The sequence below is a fragment of the Cebus imitator genome, unplaced genomic scaffold (genome assembly GCF_001604975.1).
Source record: "Cebus imitator isolate Cc_AM_T3 unplaced genomic scaffold, Cebus_imitator-1.0 Scaffold62, whole genome shotgun sequence".
NCBI classification, from domain to species: Eukaryota; Metazoa; Chordata; class Mammalia; order Primates; family Cebidae; genus Cebus; species Cebus imitator.
Window position 1 is genome coordinate 3,313,611 of NW_016107377.1, and position 11,339 is coordinate 3,324,949.

General features: G+C 39.8%; 1 protein-coding gene across 3 annotated transcripts in view; it reads left to right on the forward strand.

Annotated features, from left to right (window-relative positions):
* ANKRD45 (ankyrin repeat domain 45) overlaps positions 1–11,012 on the forward strand; it is a 64,167-nt gene extending 53,155 nt beyond the window's left edge. For 2 of the 3 annotated variants that reach the window (XM_017529973.2, XM_037739078.1), the window contains one exon: positions 7,300–11,012. In XM_017529973.2, coding sequence (XP_017385462.1) covers positions 7,300–7,370 — 71 coding nt within the window. In that variant the 3' untranslated portion in view covers positions 7,371–11,012. The remainder of the gene's footprint in view (positions 1–7,299) is intronic. The other variant, XM_017529975.2, reaches the window with a different exon arrangement.
* Positions 11,013–11,339: the final 327 nt, after the last annotated feature.

The following is an 11,339-nucleotide window of genomic DNA, read 5'->3' on the forward strand; positions in this document are numbered from 1 at the left end:
GATCTCTTGACCTCGTGATCCACCCGCCTCGGCCTCCCACAGTGCTGGGATTACAGGCTTGAGCCACTGCGCCCGGCCTATTGAGAGTTTTTAACATGCAAGGATGTTGAATTTTATCAAATGCCTTTTCTTTGTCTATAGAGATAATCATGTGGTTTTTGTTTTTAGTTCTGCTTATGTGATGAATTGCATTTATTGATTTGTGTATGCTGAACCAAACTGGCATCCTGGGGGTGAAGCCAACTTGATCATGGTGAATAGGCTTTTTGATGTGCTACTGGATTCAATTTGCTGGTATTTTATTGAGGATGTTTGAGTCAATGTTTATTAGGGACATTGGCCTAAAAAGTTTTCTTTTTCTGTTGTATCTCTGCCAGGTTTGAGTATCAGGATGATGCTGGCCTCATACAATGAATTAGGTAGGAGTCCCTCCTTTTCAATTTTTTGGAATAGTTTCAGTAGAAATGGTACCAGCACTTATTTATACCTCTGGTAGAATTCAGCTGTAAATCCGTCTGGTCTTGGGCTTTTTTTTTGGTTGTTAGGCTATTTATTCCTGCCTCAATCTCAGAACTCGTTACTGGTCTATTCAGGGATTCAGTTTCTTCTAGGTTCAGTCTTGGGAGGGTGTATGTATCCAGGAATTTATTCATTTCTTCTAGATTTTCTAGTTTATATTCATAGAGGTGTTTATAGTATTGTCTGATGGTTGCTTTTCTGTGGAATCAGTGGTGATATCGCCCTTACCATTACCCCATGGTGATATTACCCATACCATTTCTGATTATGTCTGCTTGATTCTCCTCCTTTTCTTCTTTATTAATCTGGCTAGTGTTCTATCTATTTTATTAATTTTTTTTCAAAAAAACAGCTTCTGGATTCATTGATTTTTTTTGAAGGGTTTTTAATATCTCTGTCTCCCTCAGTTCTCCAATTTTGGTTATTTCTTGTTTTCTGCTAGCTTTGAGGTTTGTTTGCTGTTGGTTCTCTAGTTCTTTTAGTTGTGGTGTTAGGTTGTTAATTTGAGATCTTTCTAGCTTTTTGATGTGGGCATTTAATGCTGTAAATCTCCCTCTTAACTCTGTTTTAGCTGCATCCCAGATATTCTGGTACATTGTCTCTTTGTTTTCATTAGTTTCAAAGAACTTCTTGATTTCTGCCTTAATTTCATTATTTACGCAGGAGTCATTCAGGAGCAGGTTGTTCAATTTCCATGCAGTTGTGTGGTTTTGAGTGATTTTCTTAGCATTGAGTTCTAATTTGATTCCACTGTGGTCTAAAAGACAGTTCGTTATGATTTCAGTTATTCTGCATATGTGATCAATTTTAGAGTAAGTGCCATGTGGTGATGAGAAGAATCTATATTCTGTTGTTTTTGGATGAAGAGTTTTATAGATATCTAGCAGGTGTGCTTGATCCAGAGCTGAGTTCAGGTCCTTAATATTTTTGTTAATTTTCTGTATGGATGGTCTAATATTGTAATGGGGTGCTAAAGTCTCCCACTATTACTGTGTATGAATCTCAGTCTCTTTCTAGGTCTCTAAGAACTTGCTTTATGAATCTGGGTGCTCCTGTATTGTGTGAATATATATTTAGGACAGTTAGCTCTTCTTGTTTCATTGATCCCTTTGCTGTTATGTAATGTCCTTCTTTGCTTCTTTGCCTTTTGTTTTGTTTTATTTTTTGAGATGGAGTCTCGCTCTGTCATCCAGTCTGGAGGGCAAGGGCACAACCTCGGCTTACTGCAAACTTCACCTCCTGGGTTCAAGTGATTCTCCTGCCTCAGCCTCCTGAGTGGCTGAGATTACAGGTGCCCACTTCCACACCTGGCTAATTTTTGTACTTTTAGTAGAGACTGGATTTCACCATGCTGGCCAGGCCTGTCTTGAACTCCACCCACCTTAGCCTCTCAAAATATTGGGATTACAGGCATTAGCCACTGCACCTGGCCCCTTCTTTGTCTTTTTTGATCTTTGTTGGTTTAAAGTCTGTTTTGACAGAAACTAGGACCTGGCCTTTCTCTCTGGCTGCTCTTAACAGTTTTTCTTTCATTTAAATGACTTTGGAGAATCTGATTTTGTGTCTTGGGGTTGATCTTGTCATGGAGTATCTTACCAAGGTTTCCTGGATTTCCTGAAGTTGAATGTTGGCCTATCTTGCTAGGTTGGGGAAGTTCTCCTGGATAATATCCTGAAGTATGTTTTCCAACTTGCTTTTGTTCTCCCCATCTCTTTCAGGTACCCCAATCAGTCATAGGTTTGGTCTTTTTACATAGTCCCATATTTCCCAGAGGTTTTGCTCATTCCTTTTCATTCTTTTTTTCTCTATTCTTCTCTGCCTGTCTTATTTCAAAAGATACCCTTCAAGCTCTGACATTTTTTCCTCCTCTTCATCTGTTCTTCTACTGATACTTGTGATTGCATTGTGAATTTCTTGTTCGTGGTTTTCAGCTCAGTCAGGTCAGTTATGCTCTTTTCTAAACTGGCTACTCTGGTTATTAGCTCCTGTATTGTTTTATCATGATTCTTAGCTTCTTTGCATTGGTTTACAATGTGTTCCTTTAGCTCAGTGAAGTTCATTATTACCCACCTTCTAAAGCCTACTTCTGTCATTTCAGCCATCTCAGCCTCAGCTCAGTTCTGTGCCCTTGCTGGAGAGGTGTTGCAGTCACTTGTAGAAGAAGAGGTACTCTGGCTTTTTGAATTTTTGGCATTTTTGCATTGATTCTTTCTCATCTTTGTGAGCTTATCTATCTTTGATTTTTGAGATAGCTGACCTTTGAATGCAGTTTTTGTGAGGTCTTTTTTGTTGATGCTGCTGCTGTTGTTGCTTTTTGTTTGTTTGTTTTTCTTTTAAGAGTCAGGGCACTTTTCTGCAGGGCTGCTACAGTTTGCTGGGGGATGGCTTCAGCAAACTGGGAGTTGCCTCAGTGTTTCCTTTAGCTGGAGGTATCAGCAAGTGCAGGCGTTGAAACAGCCAAGATGGCAGCCTGATCCTTTCTCTGGGAGCTTCGTCCCAGTGGGGCATTGACCTGTTGCCATCCTGGACACTCCTATAGGAGGTATCTGAAGACCTGCGTTGGGAGGTTTCACTCAGTCAGGAGGGATGGGGTAACACACCTGCTTAAAGAAGCAACCTGGCTGCTTTCTGGTAGAGCAGGTGTGCTGCATTAGGGATAGCACTTCCTCATGCAGACTCTCTAGAGCCAGCAGGCTGGAAAGGCTGGTAACGGAACTACAGAGACATTGGTTATCCCTTCCCTGAGGGGCTCCATCTTAAAAGAGATCAGATTTATGTCTGTATAACCCAGGCTGGAGTTGCTGTAATTCTTACAGAGAGGCCCCACCCAGGGAGGGGTCATGGATTGGGGTCCCATTTAAAGAGGCAATCTGGCCAAGATCTGGCACAGCAGCTGTGCTTCATTGTGTGGGACCCTCCTCATCAGGATTTCTCCAACTCCCTGGAGCTGGGAGGCTAGAAGGGCTGAATTGAACAAATTGCAGAAAGGGATGGCAGCTGCTTCTATCCCTGGGGACTCATCCATCTCAGACAGTCTCCAGCCTGTTGCACTGTCTGTCAGGAATTCCAAGGTGGTGGGTCTTAACTTGTGAAGTGCTGTGGAAGTGGGGCCCACAGAATGACACTGCTTGGCACTCTGTATTTAGCCCCATTCCTAGGGGAGAATATGAATAGATCTTCTGCCTTGCTGGGATTCCTGGGGCCAGAGTATGTAAAACTCCTGAATCTCCGTGTGAGCCTGAGTGTCTGCTCTGCCAAGACTCCACACAGGTCTGTGTATCGGCCCCAAGGCTCTGGTGGTATGGCCTCATGAGAGGATCTCCTGATTGGTGGGTTACAAAGATTGGTGGGAGAAGTGTGATTTCTTAGGCGTGGTCACACAGTCACTCACTGCTTCCCTTGGCTGGCGGTGGGGGTTCCTTTGGCTTTGTGCCACTCTCGGGTGGGCCGCTGACCCCCACCCTGCTTTTCTTCATTCTTTGTGGGTCGAGCCATTTGCCTAGTCAGTCCCAATGCAATAACCTGGATATTTCATTTGAAGGTGTCGAATTGACTCACTGTTTTTATTCTTTTCCATGAGATCTGTGGACTGCAGCTACTTTAATTGGCCATCTTAGTTCCTCCTTGCAGCATTTTAAAAAGCAGTTTAAGTATTATAATTCTCTATTTGGGGAAAAACCTACTGTGGGAATACTATCCTAAGAATCAGAAGGTGAACGTTATCAGAATCTTGGTGGTAGGCACACCCTAAAATTTTTTAAAAAAATAATAGCTTTATTAAGATCTAATTCTCACACCATAAAGTTAACCATTTTAAAGAGTACAATTCAGTGGTTTTCAGTATATTCACAAAGTTTTGTAATTATCACCATCATCTAACTTTAGAATTTTACCTCTCTGAAAAGAAACCCTATAGCTATTAGCAGTCATTTCCTATTCTTCCCTCCCTCAAGCCCTGGAAACCGTTAATCTACTTTCTGTCTCTATGGATTTGCCTTCTCTGAACATTTTTTTTTTTAACTTTTTTTTTCTGGGGGTAGGGCAGGTTGGGTTAGGATGTCTGCCCTCTGGACCTGCCCCTGAACATTTTCTACACAAAATAATATGTGTTGCCTTTTGTGGTGGCTTCTCTCAGTATATTTTCAAGGTTCATCCATATGGTAACATGTATCAGTACTTTGTTCTGCTTTATGGCTGAATGATATTTCATTTTGTGAGTACAAATTTAATCTATTTATCAATTGGTAGACATTTGGGTTTCCACTCTTTTGGCTATTATAAATAATGCTGCAATGAACTGCTGTATGAAAATTTTTGTGTGGCCACATGTTTTCCTTTTTCTTTGGTATATTAATGAGTTATATGGTAACTCTATGTATATAACCTTTTGAGGACCTGTCACTGTCTTGTTTTTTTTTTGTTTTGTTTTGTTTTTTTTAAATAGCCATCCTAGTGGGTATGAGGTGGTATCTTAATATATTCTGATTTGCATTTCCCTAATTGCTAATAATTTTAAGCATCTTTTCATGTTTACTGGCCATTTGTATATTTTCTCTGGAGAAATATCTATTTGAATTGTTTGCCTATGTTTTGTTTTTGTTTTTTTTTCTTTGCCTGGTCATTAATGGGAAGAATCCCTCCCCTCCCCTCCCCTCCTCTCCCCTTCCTCCCTCCCCACTTCCTCCCTTGTTCTCTCCCTCCCTCCCTTCCTACCTTCCTTCCTTCATTCCTTTTTTACTTCCTCTCTCTCTCTTTTCTTTCTTTCATTTTGAGACAGGCTCTCACTCTGTTGCCCAGGCTGTAGTGTAGTGGCACAGTTATGGCTCACTGCAGCCTCAACCTCATGGGGCCCAAGCAATCCTCCCACCTCAGCCTCCCAAGTAGCTGGGAGTACAGGGATATGCCACCACATCTGGCTAATTTTTCTACATTTTGTAGAGACAGGGTTTTGTCATATTGCCCAGGCTGATCTCAAACTCCTGGGCCCCAGTGATCTGCTTGCTTCAGCCTCCCAAAGTGCTGGGATTGCAGGTGGGAGCCACCATACCTGGCCTTGCCATCTTTAAATTGGGTTGTCTTTTCATTTTTAGTGTATGAGTTCTTTATATATTCTGAATACAAGTCTCTCATTAGAAATATGATTCTGTTTCCTTCCATTCTCTGGATTGTCTTTTCATTTTCTTAATTATGTTTTGAAACACAAAAAGCTTTATTTGGATTGAGTTCAATTTATCTATTTTTCCTTTGTTGCTTCTGCTTTCTGTGTCATATCTAAGAAAACCATTGCCAGTCCAAGGTCACCAAGATTTAATTCTGTGTTTTCTTCGAAGAGTTTTATAGTGTTAGCGCTAATGTTTAGTTCTGTGATCTTTTTTGATACATATATATATATATGTGTCATATATATAGTATGTACATATATATCTATACAAATGCACACACACATATATATATATCACATATATATGTATAGTATATATAGAGTATGAGATAGGGGTCCAATTTAATTCTTTTGAATGTGGATATTTAGTACCTAAGATTTTTATGTTTATCAAATGTTGTGTATTTTTAACAGTTAAGACGCTTACCCTAGTCCAGGTATTACAGTATGACAGAATGTTTCTTACCATCTAGAACTAGTATGAATTACATGATCTGTTGAACATACACATAGCACTCTCCTAGGAGTCTACTACTTAGTTTGTGAGTAGAACATACCTAAAAAGATGATCTAAGTGCTCTATAGGATCAGAGAAGCCTAAGTATAAAGAAAAAGCATCATGAAGATAGAAGAGTTACCTGAGAAGATGGATAGCCAGCGTGGAGTATGAAGGAAATTCCAGAATGAAAGCACAATATGCTGATGAAATGTTCAAATGTGGGAATAAGGAAATGGCCAGTAACCATCTGGCTGATTATAGTTGGGTTTGTGTCAAGGTACAGTAGAAATGTAGAAAAAACAGTTAGTTGCAAAGTTAACATGTGATCATTTTATTAAAACTACTAAATTATAAATGTAGAAGGAGAGAAGAGGGATTAAGTAGGGGAAAATAATCTGGCCTTCTTTGTAAAATGGATTGGAGGGAGAGGAGTCTAGAGAAAGTGAGATGAGTATCGTTTAGGAGTGAGATAATTAAGACCTGAATTATTTTTATTTTTTTAAGATTTTGTGTTTTACTTAATTTTTTTTCAATTAAAAAAACTTTTTTTAGAGATGAGATCTTCCTATGTTACCCAGGCTGAACTTGAACTCCTGGTTCAAACAGTCCTCTGGCCTCAGCCTCCTAAGTAGCTGGGACTATTGGATATACAGTTATTCCTACCTCTCCACCACTTCCATTAACCTGGCCCAACAATCCTCCTTCCTTCCCTTCTCACCTGTGAAGATTTGCCTGTCTCCCTGAACCCCCTGTATCACATGTTCTCTAAGCACTTTCAAATCATAGAATGTTAGATCTTGATGGAACCTCTGAAATGACCCCTGCCTTTGCAGTTAAGAAGATGAAGACGATAGAGGTTTAACTCATCCACTCATTGATGAGTTATTCTCATCAATGGCAGAACTAGGGACAATAATACTGATTATATGGGAAATATGACCTCACAGCTTTAAATATAATGAAAAGGAGAGAATATTTGAATGACATACCAACAACACTAGGGTTGAATTAGTAGCTGGGACAGTCTGATTTATTCCATGCCTATTGTCTTAAAAACTGGCTTCATTTTGTTTCATATTGCAAATAATTATATGTAATTTTAAAATCTGTTTCCTTTTAGGTCAAGTGAAAAGTGCCAAATCTATAACAAGCCATGATCAGAAGAGAAATCAAGATGATACCTTCCACTGAACATATGCTTTGGAAAAGGTCACATTTTCTTCTAGTATCTGAAAGACAAACTATTCATGCCATTTCAAACCTAGATAACATATGTGGTTTTCTTTAGGTATTTAAGTACAACATTACATCACCCTTGTTTTGTTTGACCTGTTCAGCATGCTTACGTCCGGACTCTCTGGCCTTGCCTCTGCCCCTCCAAGCACAGCCCCATGTGAGTTTCATGTGCTCCTTCAGGAAAGCACTTGGGCATAAATCACTCACAAAAGCCATGTGGAGGCTTTAATAACTACTCGGAGAATCTAATAATTTTCTGAGGCATTCCATATAAAAGGACATATTTGGCTGTTTCCAGAGAAAAAAATTTGTTCTCCTTCTCTAAAAAGGAAATCTTATGGAATGACACTTGGAGCAAGGAAATATTAAGACTGGGTTGGATTAGGAGCCTCTGTGTACAACGATCACTTTTTATGTCCAAAATAAAATTTACCTATGAGGTGGGACTTTACCTCTGAGTAAACCCCCTCTTTATTTTTGACCTCCATCTATAAATTAATAAACACAAATCTGTATAGTTTTACTATCCTATAAGGCTGGCAATACAGATACTGTAACTGGACTGAAGGCCATTTCCCCTTCCATTCTGTTTTATATTTCCTAGGTTTTAAATACTATAGTCGGTTTCATATTGGTGGTTTGGAAAGCCTTTTTTCTAGTTTATTTAATCAAGCGCCTCAACCTTCTCTTACATGTAACTTTATGGAAAAATTTTATAGAAAAGAAAATCATTTTTAAAAAGCACTTATTCTTTGTTCTTATGACTTTCTCCTCTTTGTCTTGTTCTGAAAGCTAGTTTTCCTTTATAGGGAGAAGGAAAAGAAATGAGTAATTCAGTAATATTTTGTCAGTTGACATTTACTTAACCATGGTTTTAAGATAACCCTGTTTTAAATGTCTCCCAAATTTTAAAAGTTTTTAATCTTTTTAATGTGTGAACAATTCAATTTTAATTTTTCAAAGCAAAAGAACACTGTAATAACTCTCAACACACCTTTTTGGCCAACCCAGTGGGTGTTTATGGAGCAGTACAAAGAAGATCTGTGTTTGCTCTTTTTTCTTTTCTTCCTTCCTTCTCCCTTCTCCCTTCTCCCTTCTCTCTTCTCCCTTCTCCTTCCCCTTCCCCCTCTCCTTCCCCTTCCCCTTCCCCTTCCCCTTCCCCTTCCCTTCCCCTCCCCTCCCCTCCCTTCCCTTCCCTCTCCTCCTCCTCCTCTTTTTTCCTCTTTCTGTCTCTGTCTCACCCACCCTCTTTCTTGACAGGGTCTTCTTTTGTTGCCCAGGAGCTGTCATGATCATAGCTCACTGTAACCTCTAACTCCTGCACTCAAGTGATCTCCCCACCATGCCTGACTAATTAAATAATAAATATTTGAAAGCTGGGTGCTGGCTCACACCTGTAATCCTAGCACTTTGGGAGCTGAGGCAGGTGGATCATCTGAGGTCAAGGGTTTGAGACCAGCTTGGCCAACATGGTGAAACCCTATCTCTACTAAAAATACAAAAATTAGCTGGATGTGGTGGCATGTGCCTGTAATCCCAGTGACTCGGGAGGCTAAGGCAGGAGACTCACTTGAGCCCAGGAGGCAAAAGTTGCAGTAAGCCGAGATCACATCACTGTACTACAGCCTGGGTGACAGAGCAAAACTCCGTCTCAAAATAAATAAATAAATAAAAATAAATCAATAAATAAATATTTGCAGAGATAGAGTCTTGCTACATTTCTCAGGCTAGTCTTTGAGCTCCTGGCCTGAAACATTCCTTTTGACTTGGCCTCCTGAAGTCCTGGGATTACAGGTGTGAATCACTATGCCTTGCCCATTTTTTTAATACAGTATATCATGAGAAGACCAGTGTTCTTAAGCACTGCGATAAGTCCAGGTACCACTTCTGTCATTTCTACTCTAACTCCACATTTTCTGAGCTTGGATTTTGAATATGACATTACTTTCCAGGTGTGTGTTCCTGATTAGGGAGCAGTTCCTGGATCTTACTTCAAAGATTCCTAAATTAGACCAAGGCATTTCTGGAGACCCCTTAGTATAAAATAAAACTATTTTCCCTCTTTATTCGTCTTTGAATCCTTATCCTTAAACGTTTTATAGCTTTTGATACATTTGCTGATACTATTTTTAAACTCCTTGTGTTGGCACCTTTATACCAGTTATGATTCCTCTACTCTCTTAAAACTGCTTTTCTAACTCCTTCATCAGTTACTCTTCTTCATCTTGCCCTCAGTTGTGGGAATTTCTCAAAATTCAATCCTAACCCTTAGCAAAGCAATCTGTAATTCTCTATTCCATGACCTTTCCTGTCACGAGTATTATGAAGAATGAGTCCTTCCCTCTTTGGGGCACCTGTAGTGCTAATAGCCTCATACTGTATCCTACTTAATTGTTCACAAGTTTGTCTTTCCATGTGAATTGTAAGCTTTTTGAGTGTAGGGACTTTGTCTTGTTCCTTCTTATACCTAAAAAGTTCGTAAGACAGTAAGTTAGTAAATCATTGAATGAATTATCTTTTAGTAATACCTTATACATATAACTCATCGTCTCTTCATTAATTTATAGAGCTTGTTCACCTTTATAAAAATGACTTTCCACACTTGATCTCCACATCTTGCCCCATTTTAACTCCTACTCCTCCAGCAGATAAGCCACATATACATCCAACATTGTAATTCTATGCCTAATTTCTCCCCTGACCTTCTATTTTCTAAGCCTTCACCTTGAATGTCACTTTGCTTTTTAGCATGTGAACCTAGTGATTACCAACAGATTCCTGGATCTCATGTCAAAGATTCCTTTGATGTGAGAATCTGAACATTTACTTATATCTATAGATTTGTAATGCTAGTCCATTTTGAGAGATATAGTATCTCTTGTCACATACTGTTGCATTGAATTATATTCATAGGAGAGCTTAAATGCCCTTTTGCTTTGAGTTTTGAGCATAGGTAGCTGCATACAATAGTAGCTGCATGGCTTTTTCTGAACATCCACAAAGTAGTTACTATCCAAAGTGCATACCAATAGATCCATAAAGCCTCCACATTATTTGGGAAGTAGCCAGTCAAAGGCTAAATTCAATGTTATGTTAACTTTTAGACAGTAGTTCTTTAGACTTTTGTGTTTAATTGACCAGAAAAAAAGGAATGGCCACATCTCCCTTCTTACATGCTCTTCTTACAATATGGTCATGACATTCCTCACATAGAGAGGTGTGTCTCTGTTCTTTCCTCTTGAATCTGGGCAGACTTGTCACTACAGTGGAAATGATTCTATGAGGCTAGATCATAAAAGGTGAGAGTTCTCAGCCTAACTAGGGGAAATGCTTTCTCTTGAATGCCTACTCTTGGAAACCAGCCTGTAGAGAGATCCATGGGGAAGAACTAAGACTCCAGCCCACAGCCTTGGCTGAGCTCCAGCCTGCAGTCATCCCCAACTTGCCAGCCATATGAGTGAGCCATCTTAGAGCAGATCCTCCAGTCAAGCCCACCCAGCTGACGCTGTATGGAGTGGAGACAAGCCTTCTGTGCTGAGCCCTGCAAAAAATTGCAGATTTGTAAATGAAATAAATGATTGTTGTTGTTTTAAGCTACTCAGTTTTGTGTTTGTTTGTTACTCTGCAATATTCACAAATTTTACAACTTGGAAGTGAGAAATTGACATAACAAAACCTAAAATATGTGGCGTTGTCTTTCGGACTGGATAGGCAGAGGCCAGAAGGGCCTGGAAGAAGGTGTGGGTGAAAGCTACAGGCCTTCAAGTGAGGAAGGAGACCCAGGCAGCTGAGATCAACTTCCCCTTTGACTATCACACTGCATTTCAATAGAAGAAAAGGCTGACTGACTGGCGCCTCCTATTTCACCTTCCTGTAGGTGGCAGGCTTGGTCTTGGGGAAACTTTCCGGAAGACACTGCTTTTA